The sequence below is a fragment of the Panthera leo genome, chromosome A2, assembly GCF_018350215.1.
Source record: "Panthera leo isolate Ple1 chromosome A2, P.leo_Ple1_pat1.1, whole genome shotgun sequence".
In the NCBI taxonomy this organism is placed as follows: domain Eukaryota; kingdom Metazoa; phylum Chordata; class Mammalia; order Carnivora; family Felidae; genus Panthera; species Panthera leo.
The window spans coordinates 85245981-85271797 of NC_056680.1; the positions used below are offsets into that span (position 1 = coordinate 85245981).

A 25817-nucleotide genomic window follows, 5' to 3' on the forward strand; every position below is an offset into this window, starting at 1 on the left:
TGATATGGTTGTTATCACCTTATAAATTCTATGTGAGTTCATATAAAAAGCAGAACGCTAAAATCTATTTATAAATACTGTGGTCATTCCAAACCTTCCTTCACAAACGTCTGCTCTAGTCTACATTTATTTGTTCTGTTAAGGGTGTGCGTGTGTGTGTGTGTGTGTGTGTGTGTGTGTGTGTGTCTGTGTGTAAAGCAAAATTTTAGCACAAACATAAACATCTGCATCATAACTTTTAAAGTCTTTTTAGTGCAAAATATTAGTAATTCATGCTGAATTATAAACCTCAAAACATTGGAAACATTTTCTAAAATACAATTTTAATAATAAAATAGGACTAGGATATGTTAAAGAAGCCTCAGATATTTCCATAGTAGACAGCATTTATAAGAAACTGGTAATATCAGGACAGCAATGTACTGTTTGTACATCCAAATGTATGATTAGGATATTATCATTCTTATCAAGCCATTATTACAGTATTTAGCATAAGAGACGAATTACTTAGTACCACTGAAGGTTAGAAAAAAAAAATGAAATCCACCAGGGAAAGGAAGTACAGAGCAAAATAACTTGATGGATATAGAATCGTTCATAGGTCACTATGGAATACTAGTAAAGAAATTATCATTCTTTCTTCCATTAGGTATAGTGATGGCTATTATGCATCTTTACATTTGTTTTAGTTATCTCCAGCTTTATTATCCTCATCAGAACAGTAATATTCACTGAAATGTTACTTGGTGTTCGGCAATACACTAATCACTTTAAAATCACTATCAAATTTAACTGACCGCTGGACTAAATACTATTATTTTCTATAATTTATTGATGAAATAAAAGTATCTAAGTCTTAAAACTTAATTTGGGAGAATAAAGTAAATGTATAATGCCAGATTCATTTTGTAACAACCATTCATGTTGTCTCCATACATCAAATATTCCTATGATTTACTGTATGTGTGTAGAGGACAGAGGCAGGAAGAACAGGAATTATGAGGTTTTTAGGCTAGTAAAATTCTTAAAAAAAAATAATGTTCACATATTTCATATTAGTGATAAAAAATATGGCAAACTAGGAAAATATCAAGGTGACTCAAAACAAACAAAATTAATGTATAACTTGAGGATAGAATGTGTAGGTCAAAGAGTTCTCGTTGGCAGAACGACATGTGCCAACATGGAAGAGTTGGCACAATTGTTGAATGGTTTACATCTTTCCTCGAGGAGTAAGCGGGTCACGAGTATGGCTAAAGTCTAAGTAAAGAGAATCGACATTCCAACAATGACTGCAATCGATATACACCTCCTCCTGTCTTCTGGTACTGGGGACTCCTAACAGTATTAAGTGAGAAAAGCCACCTGCTAATGAATGATCCCATTTGGATCCTAGCTCCACCCTAGACAAAGATCTGCTGAGGAATTCAAGAAATGTATACATTTAAAAAGGATAACAATGTGAGGAAAAGGATGTAAGTTATATACATACACTTAAATTTCCAGGCTCCAAAGCCTCTGGATTCCATATATTTTTTAAATACTCAAATATGTGAATGTCTGTGTATTTACTCCACATGTGACTGATAATGGATAGACACACTGCTCATATACATAGTTCCTCCACATCAGTATCAAACAATATGAGTTTATTACTTATTTGTACCAGTGATTTATGGGTATAGTTGGGTTATCTCTTGATTTAGTTTCAGATTTAAATGCAAGGCAATTATAAAATGCATAAATAGTGATGGAAGATACACCAAAAAAAAAAAAAAAAGTAAATAACTAAAACACCAAACAAAATAATATATGGAACCCAACAATTAGAAGATCTGCATGTAGATATCATATAACACAGCTATTACATATTTTCTTCAATTCTGCATGATGAAATGGCTAAGAACATGGCACAACATTAAATTGTGTTCTATTTCCTAAGATGATAAAAAATGGAGACATGAAATATAATTTTCAAGAATATAGTTATTAATGTAAAACATCAAGAAACTTAAAGCAACATGCTTTAGAAAAATTAAAAAGAGTTAAAAATATTATTAAAAATACTCTTCCAGCAAAGACCTTAAAAAATGTTTACTTGAGACATCTCTGTTTTATAAATACTGCTTTAATACAAAAGACAAACTACCAATATAATTATGTACATATACGTTTTGTTTAATAAGCCTGACTTAATCTTTACCTCATCTTGAGATTTAACCAGAGTTCTGAATGTTTTTTCTCCACTTTCTCCATCGATCATTTTATTTCGAATCTAAGGGAAGATGAAAGAATCACTTTATTGCACGTATTCAAGTGACTACCATAATACGATTATTAAAGTATCGATATTTAAAGGTTTATACCTTATTTTACAAGAGACTGAATAAAAATAGGCTGGTTGTACCAGTAGTTGTAGTTTTCTCTGGGAATATTCTTTTAAAAAGTTACCACATTCTTTTAAGTTACCACGTTACAGTCATTTTACATATTTTAAAATAATAAAGCTATCCTTAATTATCTTCAGCCACCCCTTAATTTTTAAAATACAACTAATGAAAGAATAGTCGATTACTTTATGAGACTGATTGTGAGATGTAATAGGTTAAATGATATTATTAAAGTCACTCAGTGACATCAGAGTCCCAAGGACCATGCTCTTTATTATTACATGATCCTGTTCTATCACCTGAAAACACTTTAAAACAAACATTCATTAATCACCTAAGACATCCCAGCACTATGTCTTCGTCTTGGGTAATAATAACGAATAATTACATTCTATTGTTCTACAATGAGGGAGTCAATGTGTAAAACGCGTAAAGCAAGTGCCTATCAAAACACACCATGACAAATTCTCAAAGAAATATGGTGGTCTTTGCATAGATGAGAGGAGAAGTTAATCCATATAAAAGAATCTTAAAAATCTTTGCTCTGAAGTGCAAAAGCCGGATCCAAATGCTGGTCCTGCTACTTACTGGCTGATTAATGAGACAAGCTGTTTAACCTCTCTGGACCTAAAATCTACCCTCAGTTCAACAAATAAAGATAATATAATAATAGTATCTATTTCAAAGGCTGTTGAGAATCCATGACTGACACTTAATAAATATTATTATTAGTTATCGTTATTATTAAGGAAGACCCTCTCAGAGGAAATGGCATGCAGTTTTAGTTTTGAAATAAAATAGAAATGTTTCTGGGTTAAGTATACAAAGACAAACATGGCTGCTTTGCCCTTCACATTGCTCACTGGGTGGCTGGATGGTTAGATTCCCTCCAACTTTTCTTTTAGCTCTGTAGCAATGTCCTCCATCTCTGCGTTGTTTATTGCAATTTGTAAGTTATATTTGTATTGAAATACTTAAAATACCTCTAACTATGGGATAAGAAAGAAAGAAACTAATGTCACACCCAACTAAAAATACTCATTCCTTTTCATACGATCATTTGTATAAGAGAGCCCAACCCTAGAAATTTTAAAGACAAACAACATTCACCATTGTGTGGACAGGATCTAGGAGAGAAGATAACACAATGACGCTGCTCAACAGATACTGTGGAATGAGTGAACCCCAGGATCTGACCTGATCAGGCACACACTCACCTCCACCTTAATGTCATTCTCTAATTCTGCATCAAGGAAATCCAAAGTTACTGGCTCCTGAGATTTGGGGTTCTACAGAGAAAATAATAATAATTAAGCATATATGACATTGAAAACTGATGTTGTATGTAAACAGTTCAATGTATATTCAAACACAAAAATAATTACATAGAAGTTACTTACCTAAGGTGTATTAAACGGCTGACAAAACAGTTATACAAAGATATATTGTTTTGCATACATGTATTTTAAGATAATAATAGAGTAGGGACTTGAGCTTTCTGTGAAGCAAGAAAATTTTAATTTGCCACCAACTGAAGACAGTCTCATTTCGAGTGGTATGTTAGATACTACATTTATAATTACAAGTTCCGTGTGAATATGACAATCAAAGATCTACTTGAAACTTTTTTCCTTTAATTAGGATGGGAAAGGAACAAAATGAAGCCACGTGGATAACATATTTGGCAATAAAACAAAGGTAACATCTAAGTGATAACACATTTCTTTACTTGTGTTCTATAAAAAGTAAGAAATGAGGGAAAATGTTTTAAAAACTAACTTTGGGGGCGCCTGGGTGGCTCAGTTGGTTGAGCGTCCAACTTCGGCTCAGGTCATGATCTCACAGCTCGTGAGTTCGAGCCCCGCGTCGGGCTCTGTGCTGACAGCCCAGAGCCTGGAGCCTGCTTCTGCTTCTGTGTCTCCCTCTCTCTCTGCCCCTAACCCACTCACATTCTGTCTCTGTCTCTTTCAAAAATAAATAAACATTTAAAAAAAACAAAAACAAAAAAACCCCTAACTTTGAATTTGCTAAGTAAAACTCTTCTAAACATACTCTTCTTAAGATGCATAAAGATGCAAGTTTGCTTTATATATTTGAATCTTAGAAATTTTACATTTGAATTTAATAAATTAAGTAAATTTTATAAGATAAAATACGTGGTCAAGTCATAAGGACTTTAATAAAGATTACCTATTGTAATTAAAATCTAACTAGAATATTAATCCTTGGGTTCACTAGATAAGGTTTTCTGCTTTAATGTCTCCTACTGCTGCTTCTTGCTGGTGTGAATAAGTAAAATTAACTGTGGAATAAGGCATACTCTTTATTTCTATAACTATGTCAAATAAAACTGTTAGTTTGGCAAGTTTACCTCATAGGACATTTAAAAATTTTCTCAATCATAAAATGAAGACTTATTTAACTATTTGATACAAAAATACACTGATTATTTTATAACAATGCTAAGAATGTAATGTGCCATAATAGATTATCAAAGTTTGTTCGAATAATCAAATCATAATAGGTGTCGATAATTTTACAACTAAATGATTTTAGAAACTGGATTTTTAATTTGGACTAAAATAAATACCACCAAAATGTGATAAGTAATTAGATAGAAGTAATAAATACAAATTATGCTGTATTAGTGCAAGGTCACTGGAATTTTAGTGATTTCAGATTCACAGGCTCTTCCAAAATACATTCAGATTATCACTATTTTATTTATTTTTTATTTTTTTTGGACCACCGATTGAACGAGATTATCACTATTTTAATTAAACACTGTTTGGACTGACTACCCAAAATAATAACAATAATTAAAATAAATTAAATAAACACTAACTTCAAATGCTGAATGACATTATATATGGCATGTATTTATTTTATAATTATTACAAAAATGCTTTCTTTCAAGATATAACTCCATTTAAATGATGACAGTTTATGATTCCTATGGGTTTTGATGAATTGATATTCTTAAAGGCAAATTAAAAAAATAATCTCAACTGTGTCTCGTGCTTTTATTTAAAAAATATTCACTGCTCATAAGCTTGATATCTGGAATCAGAAGACTCTGGAATATTACAAATGACTATTAGACTGCTTAATAGGTGATAATCCTGACCATTGTTTGGATAGCAATATGTTGCCTCGGAAGCAAATATTCATTTGAAATGTAACATATTTCATAAAGATAAAATAAAAATCAATATTGAAAATAATTTTAATCCTTTGTTTAAAAAAATGAATCAAGAATGTCACTAACAAAAGGATACTCTAAATTGGACAATATAATTCAGAATTGCTTCTTTAAAGTTCCCTGAAATAAATCCTCTTCACACAAACACCATAAGAGCATTAAAAATTCAACATACTCACTGCAAAACAAAGTCAACATAATCAAAATGATAAAATATAAACATAAATAAGAATATTATCTTACATGCAATGGATAATGCATAGCATGACCAGACCCAAACAGCATGCATGGCGGAGGCATTATCGGGAAGAATTGGCAATATGAAGATCATGTCCCAATCCAACATATAAAGACACAGAGAAGAAAATGAAATCGTAAAAGCAAAATGTCAATGCAAAACTTGTACTTTTTAAATGGCAATCTAGCTCACCATTTTTAAAAGACCCATCATAGGCACAATGATTGAAAAATTCAAAAGCAGAAATTTATAATAAAAAAGAACCAAGTGAATTTTGAGAACTGGAATCCAGTCCCTTCATTCCTAATGCTTTTGTTTGATATTTTAAATATATAACACTTTTCATGTGTAAAATTTTAGTATCAGCTGACATAAAGACAACAACATTTATAGAACTAAAAGGCAGAATGCCTTTAAACAGATTTTAAATAGAAATAATTAGTACTTAGGTTGATTAAAAATATTACATAGTTCAAAAAATATTCCTAAAATTCTAAAGTCTTGTATGGTTGCTAGTTTGCCATTTGAGGTTTCCTTAGAAAGAAAGTAAAAATAAAACAAACCATTTTTCAGGTTGTTTATTTTCAAATTATATCATAACATTTACATGCAACATTTGAAAGTACTGTAAAAATGAAAATTTGCTAGGATATACATGAATGCAAAAAGTATAATTTAAGATAATACACAAAAAGAAGCATGCAAGGAGAGTAACAGGAGACAATTTAATAAATCAAGAAAAGACACTAATTTCATTTTAACCTCTACAGGAGTCATAAAAGATATGAAGACTGATGCAACAACATGAAGTTCAGATTGCACAGAGTTCTAGAGCTAGAAGAAAATTGAAGCTTCTTTTAATCCAGTGGCTCTGCAACTTTAGAACAACCTGGAAAGCTTGAAATAGTATTCATTAACTTGGGTCCCATCCCTGGTCACATTAGTTCAGAATTTTCAGGAGATGGAGCTGTAGATCAATATATATATTTAATTTCCTAGGGGAATATATCACGTAGGTTAAAAAACAATTATTCAGGGGCGCCTGGGTGGCTCTGTCAGTTGGGTGTCCGACTTCGGCTCAAGTCATGATCTCAAAGCTCATGGGATCGAGCCCCGCATAGTGCTCTTTGCTGACAGCTCGGAGCCTGGAACCTGCTTCGGATTCTGTGTCTCCCTTTCTCTCTCTGACCCTCTCCTGCTAATGCTCTGTCTCTCTCTCAAAAATAAATCTACATTAAAAAAATTAAAAAACAACAACCATTATTCAATCCTCCTACTTTTCCAATGAAGAAGTTAAAGTAAAATGGGGTTGAATGGGGTAAAATAGTTTAATAATATCTTCTGAATATCATACTACCTGTATGATAGTGCCATACTATGCCACTATAATAATAATAATAATGCCACTAACTTTTTTTAGAGCAATGATAGGATTACATATAAAACATTAAATCATACTGAAATTCCTTCGGAATTTTGAAATTCTGTAACTGTAACAATTCTCATACTGTACTGTACTAAACTGTAGGAAGTATCCTCTCTACTGATTATTTTTAATGTAATTATAGAAATATGTACACATAAAATAACATTTAAATTTTGTTGATAAAGCAAAAAGATTTTGTAATGAACTTGTCAGGCAATAACAATTTACAATATTTATTTGCAATTCTGGGCATTTTTAATTAGCTTAAGGGAAGTTTCTCTAACCTCTAATCCAAAGATACACTTTAGAAATTCAAAGAAATTTTGGCCTGCAATGTATGGTTTACAGAAACTATCACACCAGAACTGTCTTTTTATTTCCACTTTGAAGTTAATTTTACAAGCACTTGTTAGGAAAACATGGATTGGACACTAATTTCACAATTTTAATAACAAATTTACTTTTAGAAGCCATCTCATTATAGTTGTTCTGATTAACGACATTACATAATTTGCTAGCAATCTTAAGTTAGCAAATGCATACCCCCTGCCATCATTAATAATGCTTTTGCTCCAGTTTGAGAAACGATGCTCATCTCCAACTCATGCTCTGGAAGCTTGATGTCAGGAAAGGCAGCATTAATCAGATGCTTTAGGAAGAGAAGCTTAATCTCAACTCTGATTTAGCATATTTGAAGCCACTGCTAACTTCATTCACAGTTACCTGAACATTGGGTCTCCTTTTTCTTAAATTAATTGTTGGTATACCTACACCAATAGGCTGAAGCAACAGAAAGGTGGTAATTCATCATGCTACATTGCAATACAGGTAAGGCTTCTATCCTACAATCAATTTTGATCAGATATTTCCTTGATCAGCAGCAGGTATCACAGAGTTCATGACATGTCAACAAATAAAATGAATGTTTCAAAATACTGGTGGTGTATAAAAAATGTTATGCTAGTAAAAATATTCAAAAAATTGTTTAGGAGCATATTTTAGTATCTTCCTTTTTTCCTAAAAAAAGTACATATTTGGAAAGTGAGAAAAGTATTTTGTCTCAGACAACTTTAATGCTGATTCAAAAAAAAAAAAAATCCTGCAGATTTTAGAATTTACATGATTCAAATGTGTTAAAATATAATTATTATAAGATATTGAGAAGTGTCAACATTAAACCCTTAAAATTTGTGGCTTTGTTTTCTGAAGTGTTACCAAATGTTGTATCTGTGGAACTAAAGGAGAATTTAATCCTAACACTGTAGATTTATTTTAAATATTGACTTCTAAAGTGTGGATTATGCACAACTTCCTATACAATAAATATTTATTAAGATTGACCAAAATAAAGTATCTTAGAAGTGTACCCAATCTGGTTATTCTTATGAAACAAAAAGTAAGAAATGTAAAATGCATTTTGGAATAAAGCAGGATACATTATCCAGTACTTGTCAAATGTGGTCATGGTGGAGACATGAGGAGATTAGCAATGATTGCTTAGAAAATTAGATATGTAAAAGGTTTATACCTACTTTATTTCCTGAGATTCTAGCCTTTTTGAAGGATACTCATACTGCCTTCTACAAACTACAAAATTGTACTGAAATAACTTAAGATTATAATTTCAGGAAGAAAACACAAGGCATTCAACAAAGAATACTTGCAATAACACTAGACTTTGACCTTATTTAAAAAAAAGGGGGGGGATATTATGGAACAGCATTATCTTCCTTTATTTCTACTGGTAAATTTCTGATGAAAGCACTGAGAATAATTTTGTTAGTATACTAGTGGTTACCATATCTGTCCTTTGTACTTGTGAATTTCTAAAACAAACAAGATGTCTTACACTCTATCATCCTTTTATGCAGTTCTTTGGTCTACCTGCAAAGCATGCACCATCACCCACAAAACACAAATAATGTTTAATCTAATGATGAGAATTCACAAGCATATTTAATTCACAAGCATAAATTTCAGAGAAAAGAACACATCAATTGTTCAAATGTATTTTAATGGTTTTGTAAAATAGTATTTTCTATGTATTTACTATGTAAAATAGTATTTTCTAAATATCTTTGTTGCACACTTGCTTCTAATAATTTCCTATGTAAAAATATGAAAAGTTAACATAGTCCTAAAAAAAAAAAATCACCTGGGCTGTAATAATGCTTTCTATAGAATTTATATTTTTGTTGTAATTATATGAGTGTTAATAAATTATTCCAAATCTGAGACAAATAGATGTTAACATCAAATAGTAGTAAAATTTTTCTATGTAAATAGTGCTTATCAGAAGAATGTATAAAAGGGGGAAAACCTTTTTCAAATTATTGCCTTTAAATGATAGATTTATATACATTGTATGTACATTATTCTCATTATTCTTCTTTATTATTTTGTCTGTGATATATTTTACTTCCTTTTGGAGAAGGAGTTAAGACCTACAATCATAAAAATGGGGATCCTTCACACCTTTCAACACATTACATTGTTACTGCTTTTAAATCACTTCAGTTGTGGGAATGTAAATTAAAATATATTGGATATACAAAAACCAAACAATGGCATTGCAAATTTTTAAAAAAATCTTAAAAATATTTAAAAAGATACAAATTTTCAACTGTGACAAAATCAGAGAATATTAGGCTAATCATAAATAACTCTATTAAGAGGAACTTAACAGGACATATTTATAAAGGCCTGTGATAGACTAATGATAATGGGGAGAAATGTCTATACCATTTTTATAATAAAATAACCACTTTAAATATAGTGCAGAATGAGAGGCAGCTACATTTGATTAGCTGATATTTAGATCATGATGGAGTTTATATGGAAATAAATTCCCAAGCGAACTTTTAAAATCATCACATTTCTTACAACCACTTAGTACATTTTTGCATTCAATATCAATGGTTCTTAATTATCATTGATTTGAAAAGTATTTAAATGACTCAACATTAAATGTATGTGTGTTTATGAATATACTTGTGTATGTCCAAAGATATCACTAACATTAACTATTCGTGACCGAGGGAAAGAAGATAGTATGACTAAATCTGGATGTATTTCCCTCTAGCATGGGTTAAAGTATCTTCAGTGTTATCTCCAAAGTTAAGCAACAACTTGAAGATGCTCATAACTTACAATTATGTAATATGATTTTGCCAGTTTTTATTTCCGGATAAATATATTTCATCCTACCTGTGAAGCACTAATGGAAAGTGAAAGAAGCTGGATAAGACATTTAGGAAAATATTTCATATCTTAGCATAGAGATTAGAACAACAAGTTCATCTATGTGATTTTGTCACTTTCTGATAACTCCCTGATTAATAAACACCTCCCAGTTCTGAAGCTCATCCCATGGAGTTGTACTTATTGAATTTCATTCCTATTTTTTTAAGCATGCTCAAAAGTACAAAGAAAAAAGCACTTTGGGAGATGAAAAAGAGAGATAATTACTAGAAAAAAGGGTGATGGAAAATATGATCTGTGCATAGAAGAACATTACTTTTATTTATCAGTTTCACACCCATCTGGGGCAATCTCCTCACTACCTTATAGCCTTAATCAAAATCCCAAGGGGATGTGTGAACTCAGGCATGGGGCAATAATGGCTGTCTTTGAGTTGTGAATATTGGTTAAATATTCCATAGGAATATGGGACAACTAAATTGGTAAGAGAAAATGAATAGTGATTTCACACTTTCATATATTATAAACTGTGGTCTTGTCATGTATTAACATTACAGACCTAATGTTCCTTTATATTTAGTGCTATATAATGAATTTAAAGATGACAAATCTATTAAGAGCATTAACCATTAATTTTACAGAATTGCATTAATCACTGTAAACAAATTATATACATACCTTTGGCTGAAGATTTGGATGTAATAAAACATAACCATTAGGATCAATTGCAAAATAATAGCCATTGGGGCAGAGCTGGAAAAAAAAAAAAAAATCCCTGGGTCACAGTCAGAAATCACATTCTTTAAAGATAAAAAATTCTTAACACATTTTAAAGCATGAAGAAAGACAGCATAGTATCTTTATATTATTTTAAAGATCTTAACATTTAGTTCATTCAGTAAGTTAACTACATGATTTTTGAGGATTACTTAAATGTTTTATAGACAGCTAAATTAGTACAGAGCTCTAAAATAAAAAGATACCCAAAGAGTAAACTTCATCTTACTGTAAAACGTGGTGTTAGTCGCTTAATATCTTCCAAAGATACATCAACCCCCATCACACCAAGAATTAGCTGGTTCTATAATAAAAGATAGCAAAAAGGTAGTCTATTTTGGATTTAAAAAATGCACATATTTCTACACAATTATTATATATGTTCATCCTTTTGCTTGACAATAGTTATATTCCAATCTAGCTTAAACATTTTTAAGGGTGAAACAGCTTTTGATATCAATTTACAATGATTCCCACCTTTGTTTACCCAGGACTTTATCATTGTAAACGAAATCCTGATGACTGTGGCTAAAATAGAAAATGTAGGGGTTTTTTTTTGTTTTTTTTTTTAAGTAGACACAATGCTCAGCATGGAGCCCAACATGGGGCTCGAACTCACAACCCTTAAACCAAGACCTAAGCTGAAATCAAGAGTTGGACACTTAACCTACTGAGCCACCCAGGTGCCCCAGGAAATTTATTCGATGCCCCTTGTACTCATTATCTCTAATATTTAATTGCTACTGTACAGTCAGTTGTAGCTGTATGTGTGTTTGAAAGATACCAAACATGGGCATCCAAGCTTTAATTGCAAGTCAACAAGGGCTATGTGGCAAACTGCTATCATAATCTTCTCAGGGACATGAAAGACGAAAATGGTGTTAAAATTTAGAATCAGGAATTTCAGTTTTAAATAGAATTATATAAACTAAAAAATAAATTAAGATGTTACAACGAAAATTATAAAATCCATTCAATAGTTACCATGAGAACACCATAAATTTTGTGTAGGTGCACAAACAGTGAGAAAGTTATATCAACTATATTCTTTTGTCATGGACCAATTCTGGTCTCAGCAAACCCTCCAAATTAAAGCAATTCCTTAGTCCATCTGGATAGTTACAGAATTACTCCTTTATGAGTTAAATTATTTAGAACCCAGAGATCTTTTAGAATGACAATGGGTTCCTGGGGCCCCTGGGTGGCTCAGTCAGATAAGAATCCAACTCTTGATTTTGGCCCAGGTCATGATCTCACGATTCATGGGTTTGAGCCCCACATAGGGCTCAGTGCTGACCATGTGGAGCCTGCTTAGAATTCTCTCTCTCTGCCCTTCCCCTTCCCCCTCAAATAAAGAAACTTAAAAAAAAAAAACAAAAAAAAAACAAAAAACAAAACAACTAACATTTTTGATGGCCACATCATAAAAGTAAAGAGTTCAACTGAAATTTATAATAACTGAACAAATAGTAAGTGCAACAGACTTCATTTTGCCATAAACTGGAAATAAATTCCCCTCCAGTCTGGAATGTCAAACAAAGCCTAAAATGAATATATAATGTTAAAAAAAAAAAATCTTAACTTGTCCCGCAATCTAAAATTCTTTCTGATGCAATTTAAGAAACAGGAATGCAACCCTACTTTAAAATCAAAAGTATTTTAAAAATGAGTGGAATCTAACAAGTAAAATTTTTCAGAATTTTTAAGTTGGTAGCATCTCATTGCATTGACAATATTTCCAGTGCTGCAGAAATCAACATTTTTATGACACTCATGTAGTATTTTTCTTCAATCTTTAAAAAACAGGAAACAAAATAGAGCTCTTCATTTTTTAAAAATATTTTTTTGAGAGCTATTCATTTTATATCAGATGCTTAAGTTACATGATGATTTAAAAACAAAACAAAACAAAAACTACTGTCTGAACGGGAGCTGGAGGAGGAATGTTTCAATAAAAATACATACATACAGCAGAGACAAACATTACCATGGTTTTGTTCTTTGGATTTTTCTTTCTGAGCTCCATGGATATCTTAGATACATTTAAAAAATGTGCACACAATAGTATTGCCCATCTGTCATGTAATTACTCCCAGGGACTGAACTTGTGTTCTCATCAGTTCATAGTTAAACAGAGTTAAGTTGAATCCTGACTCTGGGGAATCAGAGAACTTGACCTGCATTTCCTTTTTCCCAGGTGGTTATCACATAGGCAGCTGTTGCCTCTTACTTCTGGTCTCACAAGACAGTTACATTCTATGTATTTCCTTATAGAAATATCTTATCCACACTGAGCTTTGACGTCACAGTTTATCATTTATTATTATTAATTTTATCAATTAACTTTTAACCTTTAAGTTTGTCTTATTTTCAACTTGGCCAGTTATGTTGAAGACCGGAAGAGTTCCAGTAATGACAAGTCCTAGTTCCTAAAAATAGATTCAGAAAGAAAAAGGCAAATTAGACTTACAATTTAAACTTTGTCATTCTGAATTAGTCTTTGGTATTTGACACTGCATTTTATGGTTACATTATAAAGAGACACAAATACCTAGTAAATGATTTTGAAAGCTTTTTCACAATGTTTGTCTTTAAAAAATCAATTAAAACATCTGAGAAATAATGAGAGTCTATTAGGCAGCTATTGAAGCCCACAACCTCTACAATAATAGTCTGAGAGAGCACTGCAAATAACTTAAAATTATAAAAACTCAAATTACACTAAATATTTCAGTAACCCTGCCCCTCCACTCTTTTGTTCACAGGGGTTCCATGAACAGAGTGATATTAAAATATTGTTATATAATTTGTTTGCCTTCCGTTGTGTAGTTTCACTCTTAATTTTTTCATGCCCTGAGCCAAAGGCTTCATGTTAAATCATAAATGTATAGCAGAATAAAGAGAAGAAACGAGTTATCGATATCACATTTGCAATCGTCTGGTAAATACTATGCTGTTCTAAACAAGCAATAATGCTTCTAAACACCCTCTAAGACAAATAGTATTTTTTGACAAAGTCAAATAATGTAGCTAACTGTAAGCATCAAATGCAATAGTCTGGTCATGAAGCAGTTTAGTCTAACAAAAGTAATGACCTAGTGTCATCCAGCATGTTGATCATTTCATATATTAAATGAATCCATGGAGATTCGTTGAAATAAGGCGATTTTCAAGTCAGAGGGTTTTTTTGTTTTTGTTTTTTTTTTATTACTGCTATCTGCAGCCATTTTATATATATATATATATATATATATATATATATATATATATACACACACATATATATACACACATATATATGTATATATATGTATATGTATATATGCATATATGTATATGTATATATATTTATTTACCATTATTACCATATATATATTATATATTTATTTACCATTATTTCATGTCAAAACTACATTTTCAAAAAAATCACACTTTAAAATAATTTAAAAATTATTATTAAAAATTTCAAATTTGCTGAGAAAATATTAGTAATCATGTGAATAATGACCCCAAATCCAAATCTCATGACCCTTGTTCTAATTCCAGAAACATCCTGGCTTCACAGAGAAATAGTTTATAATTGTGCATGTGAGAAACCCCAAAACAATGGGAACTGAATTTAAAGAGGAAGAACAAACAGAGAGGCTTTCAACAGAACAAGATACCAAACTGTTTGGGACAAATACAATTAAGGAATCAACCACACATAATTGGTGCATGATGATATACATGTGGGCTCTCTCTTCAGTTCTAAGCACGAATATTCAACAATGGAAACATCCTTCAAAATGCAAATTCATATTCACAATGAAAACTTTCTACCTCAATAAAATCAGATTAGAGATAACTCATAAAACTGGACTCCAAAACACAATTCAGTAAATATTCCTTTTGGAGAGATTTCTATTCGTTATAATGCATAGTTTTAAAAAAGCTAGCATGATACACGATAAAGTGTATATGAGGCAATCATTTTCTGCACATCACTTTGCATTTCTACAGAGTATGGTAATGTGCTTCTAAATATGGTAACATGTGCCCTAAAATGAGACACTAGACTTCTAACATAGGAGATGAAATCATCAATGAACTCATTGGTACCCAATTTCCATTTCCTTCTTCATTGATTAAGCAGACAAAAAATTTGTACAAATTCCTAGGGAACAATTTAGAGAAATAAGACAAGATTTCTGCCCTCCTGGAATTTATCTGGTATTTTTATATTTTCTTGATTCCAACTCTTTTCATCTCTTTTTTTTATCCAAAGAATCTCACTTTATCTCCCAAATAAAATGAACCCTCCACAATATTGTTCCAGTCTGCTCCTGTTCTTAACTCCCATTAGCTCTAAAAGTGAGTGAGGTACCATTTTCCAACATACCCAGCCCTTGCCTAACTCATACTATACCCTCTTTGTGTGGTTTCACTAGTTCCCACCAATTGTAGAAACTTTACCTTGATTCATATGTTCAGCTAAACTGTCACCATCTTTTAAACTCACCCTACACCACCCCCAAATATATGGCTTCTTTCTTCTGAATTTCCAGAGTTCTTTTCATTTTTTTTCATTATATTTTGTCTTGGAACGTGTTTACATTTTTTTTTCTTAATGTAACCAAGATATACTGACCAGCATATATTGTGAATCTGCCACATGCAGCGATTACAGACAAGTAATTAGAAATACAAGACCATCACTTTTCATTCTCAAGTTGGTAAAAGAATGCTCTAAGTGTCTCCTGACTAGCCAATTCATGTGCCTCTTTTTTTTTTTTTCTTGCTTTACATTTAGTTTCAGCTTATAGAACAGCATGTTTAGAACCAGAATCTCTTCCCAATGTCATCTGTGCTATCAGTGAGAACCTTACCAACAATGTAGACGTGCTGGTTAATGAACTTCTGGTCATAGGAAATCCTACAGGGCATAATTATTGACTCCTCCTATCATACTCTGTCCTGTGATGGATTCGGAAAAATGAAACATTTTGGCCATAGCTTTAGATGACCATGTGACCTTAAATAAATATGTGATGTCAAGAAGGAACACTGGATAGTAATTTTAGCTAGGATTTGAGGTAAGCAAGCTTCACTTTATCTTTCTTAGCATGCAAAGCTGCTGTTAATAGTGTCTATTTTTCTTCCAACTTCCTGTATATGTTTATTTTACAAGAACCAAATGATAAGTAATTGTAAATGGACTGCGTGTTGCCCTTTGGGGTCACGATTGCATTCAGGGAAGTAGTATCAGCATATAATTGTACTCCAAGGAGGAAAAAGGGTTAGTGAATCAGCATTTACTTTTCAGGGCTTAGGATTTTGGTTCTCTGTGGTATGTTACACATTAGTCAAATCATTAATAAAGTCTTCTCATCAAGATTAAGCATATGTATATATCTTAAGCATGATATTTACTATTTGCAACTTTAATACAAGGAAAGTTGGAGTTAAATTAGACAAGTTTTCTCAGTTTCAGCTCTAATGATCTTTTGAATAATTCTTTGTTGTATGTTGTATGCATGTGCATGGGGTGAGGGGACTGTCCTGTGTGGCATATGACATTTAGGAGCCTCCCTGGCCTCTACCCATGACATGTCAGCAGCAACCCCCGCCCATCCCAGTCACGACAACAGAAAATATCCATAGATATATCCAAATGACCTGTGAGTGGCAAAAACTCCTCCAGTTCAGAACCACTGCTTTGAAATATGATAGGATACTTAGATTAAAATTTGAGTTTCACAATGGACAACTTAACATGTTTTTGTTACATCACACCACATGTGATCATTTTAATGGCTTAGTTCCATAAAAATCTGGGGTTGAATCTCAAACAAGAGATGATATATAAAGAGGCTAATAGGTTCGTGATGATTTCAGAGTAGGGTCAGATTATCTGCCTATTTAATTGCATGTACTTCTGAGCTTTGTTGGGTCTGGCTTGAGTTGTGGAGGCAATACATGCTTCTGCCAACTGAAGTCTATTATTAAAATATTTCAAAATTTTTGCTTAAAGTCTGCAGTAGCAGGGACTCATTCACTTGACTTTAGGGTTTGTTTTTTTTTTTTTACACAAAAATTCAGAAAGTTATTGAAATGCCTGTAAATTCAAGATTTGAGTTGTGAAATTCCACACTCTCAACAGATCACCTAAAAAATAAAGTTAACACTTTACATGTATGGTTAGACAAGACGAGGTTTTTATGTATATTATCTAAATTCTAGCAAAGAAGGGTGTGATAGAAGGACTTTCAGAAAGGACTTAATGAATTGGAAAAGATAAATGTCACCTAGAAAGATGCAGAAACGAGCTGTGTGCTTTTGTTAGGACACTCTTTGGTTGAAAAGCCAATCTCTTACCAGTGCATCTAGATACACATTTGTCCACTGGACTTGCTTTGCTTTGTCCCCTGCTAAAACCATTGGTCTTCCCAGAACATCCAAGTACTCCTATATTTTAAAGAAAAAAAAAAAAAAAAAAAAAGGTTAGGGGGTTGAAAAAGAGAAATGCCGTAGTAAAAACAAAAACAAAAAACTCCACAGAAGAAAATTATCTAGAGTTAAAAATGAATATGGAATCAAAGTTATTAAGGGAGTAAGTGTATAATCATTTAATTGCTATTTTGGGTATACCATAAATGGTACGTGTACATACTTTGAATCAACAGTACTTAACTCATATTATTTATACAGTAGATCTACCCGTTTTTTTCTAATACCAAAACATTCTTTTTCTGAGGTACAGCCAATGATAGGTGAAATACGTTCCTTGTGAATTGTTTTATGTTAATCTAAACTATTTAAGGCTCTGTGATTTACTGGATGGAAGTGCACAAATTTGAAATCATAAAGCAGCCACATACTTGCTTTCATATCACAGACTGTTTGGCTGAAATTCAAAACTACATTTAAACATATCAAAAAATAAATGCAACACTGTGCCAAATAAGACATCAGACTCTAGTGCAGCTGCTGTTTCATTTCAACATAAAACACAGTCAGTATTCAGTTCCACAAATGCCATGTTATTTGTGCTACATCTTGCCTTAGTCTATTTTGTGGATCTTCAGTTATGTTTAAAATTGAGTAATGGTTTTAAATTGTAACTTATGAATGCTTGAAAATAATATATATTTATATTAACTTAGTTGCTTCAATCTACAAAGTTATTTAACAGGCATATTTTCAGTTGAATGGTTGTAGAAAAATTCTCTCCTCGTTGTAATTTTACTATGTTTGAGAGAGCCAGCAGGCTCCATGCTGTGTGTGCAGCCTGATGTAGGGCTTGATCTCACAACCACGAGACTATGAAACGAGGCAAAAGCCCAGAGTCAGGCACTAAACCAAATGAACCACCCAGGCACCTTGTAGGTTTATTTTACATAGGTAGATACATCTGCAGGGGTTATTTAGGAAGTATTTAAATTCTGATTAGAATCTTGTATAATTTGTTCAGATTAATTATTGCTTCCTTTTCTTTGTGGTACCTGCAACTGGAAGAAACTCACTTAAATGATCTGAAATGGGACCAAGTTCAAATTAAATGAAATGAGATTGCTAGTAAATTTTCATTTTACTTATTTTCTGTGATGTTTTTAACATCTGAAAAGAACACATGTAGCTTTTCACCTGAGTTTTGAATATTTGAAAACACTGGGAACCTTGATGTAATAATAATCAATATACATCACCATGATAGTCATCATTTTATTACAAATATTATGGATCATTTTTTCATTCTCACCTGTTTTCTCCAATTGAACATATTTAAAACAGAAAAGAAACATCTTATTCTTTGCGAGAATAATTTCAACAAGTTTTAAATACCTTGTATTTAAAACTTGTAATAACTTGTAATCATACCTGAGTATTGATTCTTATAGCTCCAATGGAAGGAATTTCATAGTAATAACCTGAAACATATACATATTTTTATATATAGAGAGAACATCACAATAAATGACCACAAAATTTTTTTCTGGCTTCAGAGGAGAAAAGGCCATGTTTTTTTCACTTTGAATTCAACAAATACTAATATATCAATATCATAGATGAATGTGGAAAATGTTTGCTTAATGCATATCCCTAACAAATGTACAGACTTTGTGACAAACTTCGCTACATAACTTAAAGTGCATCAAATAACTGTGATTTTTCTATAAAACAGTAGGGAACCTGGCATCATTTAAAATATTTGTATTATTGGAGAAATTATTAAAGATACATGATAATGGTATCTGACAATTATTGTATTCATATAGAATATTTGCCTACACAGGACTTTCCTAATAAACTGAGGTTCTTTTTATTGTTATATGATCAGTTTGTCAAATAACATCTTGTTTTGTTTTGTTTTCTGTGTATATGGGAAATATGGACTCACTACACAAAATATGAATTACCTAGGAATGTGTAAGAAGACTTAAAAAAAAAACTTAACCACTTAGAAAAAATGTACAAACATGTCACACTTTCTCATATGTAAGTTTTATATAATTCATATATTCTTTCATTCTTATTTGATAAGTATTTACTTGATAAGTAGCATTAAGTATCTATAAATGAAACACTCAATGATATTAATATACCATATCATATACCATATGATCAAATGTCTGAATTTTTATACACTGTCACATAATGTCAATGTTCTCTACAGAAAATTTGTTCAACATCTTAGGCTTGGTCTCTCTTCCAATAAACATTAGCTACAACTTTATATTAAATGATAAGATGTAGAACTAGCATCTATCAATTGTTTTTTAGTAGTAAATGTGGTGGAGAAAAGAGATCTGTTACCTTTATTTTCACAGGCCATCCACTGAATAGGTCCTCTGTCATAATTATGTTGGCCAACTGAAAATGTGAATACACGTACCTGGTGAAGTGAAAAAGAGGGATCTGTTAGGCTGCATAAAATGGAACCAAATGGCAACACAAAACAGCTCAACCAAAAAATAAAAGCATGCTTTTCAGGTAATTAATGGGACAAGAAAAATGAAGGCCAGTAAATCTTTCAGGAAGTCACCAGACAGAAACCACATAACCTATACTCAACACAGACTTTAGTTACTAAATTTGAGACGGCACTTGGGTGCCCCACACCATGTCCCAATCCTATGTCAGAATCATGACTAATGTTTCATTAGCAGAAATGGGATCTTTTGGGCCCAACCAGCTACACCTGTCTCACCTGGTTAAAACATATCCACATACCTAGCCACTGCAAAAAATAATAAGTAAAAATAGTAATTCCCATTTCATAAATATGTGGGGTTCAAAAAAATTTTTTTAATGTTTGCTTATTTTTGAGAGAGACAGACAGAGCATGAGCGGGGGAGGGGCAGAGAGAGAGGGAGACACCGAATCTGAAGCAGGCTCCAGGCTCTGAGCTGTCAGCACAGAGCCCGACACGGGGCTCAAACTCATGGACTGTGAGATCATGACCTGAGCCGAAGTCGCCTGCCCGACTGAGCCACCCAGGTGCCCCTCATAAGTATGTGTTTAAAACAACATACAGAGAAAGGAGGTCATTATAATTTTAGTTGCTTAAGACAATCATAGTGATAGTTTCAACTACCTCTACACCATGAAAATATTTAGTACATACATATAGGATTGTGAAGTTGGTTATATTACTAACTTTCTACAAAGATGACTAGCATCTATAAATAAGTATGTTAAGCTTCCAGGATTTTTAAAGAGAATCAAAATATTGGCTGTTTCTAATGTGATGCAATACATGTAAATATTTTAAAACTATTCAATTCAACTGAGGTAGATTTTAAATTATAGGAATTTAAATGTTTACTGGAGGCCATTATACTTAATTATAAAATACTCTAATTTTATAATAATCTAGGATAAATTCAATGTCACAAATACTTAATAAAATGCCTATTTAGCATATATTGATTTTTACCAACTTAGTCATCTAAGAAAACCAGTATTTTAAGGTAAACATTTTAGCCTTTTCTAAAGATAAACATGCAGAAAATCACTTTTCCATGAATTCATGTTCTGGTTTGAACTATGTTAACAGCTTTTCTCTAATTCATGCCGATTGACTGTTTGAACTGACATTTTCTAATTGCTTTGCCTGTTTCATCTTTGCACATGACTGCAGAGCACAAATCTCAAAAGAGACTTCACATCTGTTTTCTGTTCCTCCACTGGTCGTGGCCACACAGAGATCACTTCATAACAATCCCGCCCCAAAATGTACATGGGAGATGTTGCTGTTTCACTTGTAAAGTTTTATGTGAGCCACCCTTAAGCTGCACAGGTTTGCCTCAGCTAGTTATGTGAGAAGCCATTTGGTGGACACATCTGAATTTTAATCATCTCAAATTCTAAGGGCAAGTGACACATTCTAGGTTGACAGAAGTCGGTGACACCTATTTACCTCCACTCCCTCAATTCCTCAAAATATCACTTCATTTTCTTAAATTTTTCATATATAGTTCATATTTCAATAGAGTGTCACTTCTTATGTAGCTGAACTTACTCCTAAATGGAAATATTTTTGTAAACAGGTATGCCACCCGACTGATAATTCAATTTAACTGCTGTACCTTAAACAATTGTCACATGAATTTAGGGAAAAAACCCAGATGCTCCAGAAGGCACTTGGGAGATCTCCTTCGTAATGAACACTTGAAAGCATGTCTCAAATTTTCAATTTAAAGCACTGCTTTGTCTTGGTGTCTCTCTTACCACAACAGTGTTCTGGTAAAATATTTTCCACAAAGTATTTTCAGATTAAAAAAAAAATAAGGCTACATGAATTATTATATTTATATCCCTGGAAGGTAAGAATTTCTACTAACATAGGGGTTATACTTAGACACACAGCACATAATTCTGACTGATGCTAATTCATCAAACAGTCCAAATAAACACGACTCAGCCAAAAAAACCTACCAGTAAAAAACAAAACAAAAACTTCCCCCAAACAACAAAATACTTGTTGCTTTGTTTTACTCCAAAACTTTTGCCTAAGCCCCAGGTTTGCACATAGAAAGATCTGAGAAGTCATCCAAATTAAGAAATTCAGAATTGGAGCTGGGTGTAGAGGTGTAAAATTTTAAAGCACACTAAACATTTTGTGTGTGTGTGTGTGTGTGTGTGTGTGCATGCGTGCTTCTTTTGTGTTCATTTTCCACATATATCCTCAGCTATTTGACTGAAAGTGGCATTAACGGACTGATTTATTCCCATATTACAGATTTATAATCTGTACCCCTTTCCTTAAGTTTTATTTGCCTTACTGTAGACTTTGTTAAAGACACCATTGTTCTGAAATTTTCCTCCCAATGGTCACTAAAATCTTAAGAACTACAAATTCAACCTTCTTTTTGTAATTTCTGCAACTGCCTTACCATTACTATATTTCCAAGATCTTTCTAAAATACCTAAGATGCTTATTTTTCTCTTGGTAGATACACACATTGTGCACACACACACATGCATTGTATATATTTTAATCATTTTATAGAATGCTTAGAATTTTCTAATTTCATAAATATACACCTAGTTGAGAAAAAATTCAATATAAAGCACCCTAGCTTTTAAACTCTTTATATAACAGTGAAAAAAAACCAACATAAAAACTATTTCAATCCCAACTGCCACACTCCTGTTGCATTTGTTTTGTTTACACATTTTGCCAAGTTATGTGAAAAGAATTTTAACTTCACTGATTTCATACACACGTGCAGTGTACATGTTATAGTGCATGTTCACAATAAACTCGTGAAATTTAAAAGACTATGTTTGCACCCTAACTTTCCACTTAGAATTTTAAATGGTTTCATTCTTCCTAGTCTATGCTATATTACTGCCACCCTGTGGAACAGTGAATAAAGTAACTCTAAAATTCCTAATGCTAAATCCACAGAGATGACGGCTGTCCCTTTATTCCTCTGACATTTTCCACTTCTTCAAAGGTATTGTTCTTGTTTAGTTATAAATTTGGGGAAATAGAACAAGAGTAGTTTCTTGAAATATGCCCAACGTAAGAATTAAATCACATTCTCAAAGATCTCTATTGTTAGGGTTTTTAATTAGTATATTTGCATGGTCCTATTTAAAAACAAGTAAATGACATATAAAATCACTCAAAATACTTAATGAGTAGTCGCACAAGCTAACTATTTCATCTAAAGTGTCAAGCAAGTTACTTACTTTAAACCATGCCTACCAAGGCAAAGTCAACTTTGGTGGAGAAAAAATTTCTTTACTCATGCCTAGTAGTACATTTGTAATCACACTATGAGATTCGTGTAACAAATGCATACTGGAAACTTTCTAAGCGAAATAGTGCTAGACAATGTGTTAAATGTTCCCTCACTAATCTGGATGATTTTAGTTAAGCTCAAGTTTCAAAATGTTCGTTTCTTTGAGAGTCATATATGACTCAGTCATAAATGGGCTTAAAATTATTTTTCATAATCCTGGAGATCAGAGAAGTAACATGGGAAGATAGTATTGGATAAATACTTGACTGGGCTGGAACAGTACTGTATATATCGTACCTGTTAAAGTGCCATATATATAAATGAAAATAAATATTAAATGACCAAAAAAATGAAGAGCTGCTTGAGTGGTTTCAACTTCTTACCATATGGATCGAAGACAGGCTTTGGTGTTATTCAAATTAAATCTGTTTGTTATAACACGGAGCCTAAACTAGGCTAATAGTCAGCTAGCATACTGAAAATGTGGACAGTTTCATTACACTTATATCATGTTAAATCCCTAATCTTTTTATTTTATGTTATGCAGACTTGTTCAGTGAATGTCAGCAAACTTTTTAAGGCAGAATAAAGTATACTTAATACACGTACCTTTTATGTACTCTATTATTCTTAGGGAATGAAAACTTTCTCCTCAGTTTTGTCTCATGATTAGTTACATAAGCACATTCAAAAACGTCAGGTATATAATTTTGCCTTCAGTTCCTTTAAAAACCAATTTTTCTCTTAACAGATTACTGTAATTCCAACAGTCTAATGTTGAATGTCAAGCCTGGCCCAGTTGACCAGAGAAAACTTTTAATTAACAACAAATTTGGAATATATTTAAAATATATTATTTTAATATTATTAAGTTTGATATTATTTTAAAAAATAAAATATATTATTAATTTGTTTCTTATAATACACCACTGTTTTATAACTTTATCCTACAATTTTGAACTTCTGCTAATCTGTTTTGTTTTGTTTTGTTTTGTTTGTTGAAGACTAAAATACTTGTCTTCAATTAAGATTTTTCCAAAGCCACAGGGTCAACCTATTTTAAAAAGCCATAGGAATTTCTTGTTTCCCAGCAGAACCCAGTTACTGGAAACTGTCACCTCAACAATTATCAGTTACCCAGAGTTCAAGTTTAATTTACAATAGGCAAATCTCCAAGGAATAATGGAAATGAGACTATGAAGAAAAGAGGCCAATAAAACTAAAATAAAAACTTCAGCTATCGAAACATGTTAGAAAAATGATGTCAGAAATGGGTTTTATTAATTTACTGTGTGTACTAAAGTTTTTGGCATTAAGCCTATAAAAACACTAGATTGGACTGAATATTTTAGGAGAAATTTCTACAGCGGTTTCCATAATTCACAAGTGTACCAGAATCTGGAGCCTTCGAATAACCCACATCCCTAGTTTTATAGCATTATGAAATAAATAAAAGTGTCCAAATTCACCTTTCACACTTAATTTATTTTATAAAGCCCAACGATCTGAAAGCTACTTGCAGCCTGCAGAGTTTTGATGGCTTGGTTTAATCCATCTTAACCTCTTAACGCTGTGAAAAGCATGTCCCTTAGTGGTCAAGTCCGACTACACAGAAGGCTCTTGGGTGGGCAAATGATGATTGGCACAGCCACAAGGCGGCCCGGGAAAAAGAGACAGATGACCAGCTACGTGCAGTCTGCGAGACGTTATGAAATTTGGATTACAGATCATTTAAATTCTTAACTCTGCCACTTAGTAGCTGTATGACTTTCAACAAGTTATTTAACTTCTCACATTTTGGTTTTCGGATTTCCAAAATGGGGATGATGGTAATGGCAATAAAAATATTTTTATCCTATGATTATTCCCATTGTAAATGAAAGGATACATATAAAGCTCTTATGGTACATGGAAAATTATAAGATCAATCAATATGAACTATGGTAACGAAGAGGATGATGATGATGAAGAGAATTACAACTTCTAGAGTCAAATTATCAGTATTTCATGGGCAGCGTTTTCCATCAGTAACACAACAGCATTCCATGCCTCAAAAAGAATTCAAAATCATTCAAAATGACACCTTGCTAGAGGAGCAACTTTGGCTTGCTCTATTACATTTAGCGATAAATTAAAGACAAGACGCCAATATTGTCTAAATGCCACCGTGTCCATATGAGATATGTGTATAGGAAAGTTCCAGTCATCTGACAAAGGCAAGAATTTAGTCAAGGACTGTTGAATTTGTGCAAGCAAATAACATCAAACCACTTTAAAGAGGAAAACAAAATGCATTCGTTATATAGGTTTTGCAGTCGTGATCTTTTTTTTAAATTTTTTTAATGTT

General features: G+C 32.2%; 1 protein-coding gene across 5 annotated transcripts in view; it reads right to left on the reverse strand.

Moving 5' to 3' along the window:
* Nucleotides 1-25817, reverse strand: part of CACNA2D1 (calcium voltage-gated channel auxiliary subunit alpha2delta 1) — a 495461-nt gene that overhangs the window by 49418 nt on the left and 420226 nt on the right. For 2 of the 5 annotated variants that reach the window (XM_042916580.1, XM_042916568.1), the window contains exons 13-20: nt 20031-20109; nt 19095-19144; nt 17592-17681; nt 13586-13663; nt 11464-11538; nt 11136-11210; nt 3608-3664; nt 2204-2275 (exon numbers count right to left, since the gene is read on the reverse strand). In XM_042916580.1, the coding sequence (XP_042772514.1) occupies nt 2204-2275; nt 3608-3664; nt 11136-11210; nt 11464-11538; nt 13586-13663; nt 17592-17681; nt 19095-19144; nt 20031-20109 (576 nt within the window). Of the gene's footprint in view, nt 1-2203; nt 2276-3607; nt 3680-5835; nt 5933-11135; nt 11211-11463; nt 11539-13585; nt 13664-17591; nt 17682-19094; nt 19145-20030; nt 20110-25817 lie in introns of those variants that run through there. The other 3 variants (XM_042916577.1, XM_042916560.1, XR_006196625.1) reach the window with 2 other exon arrangements.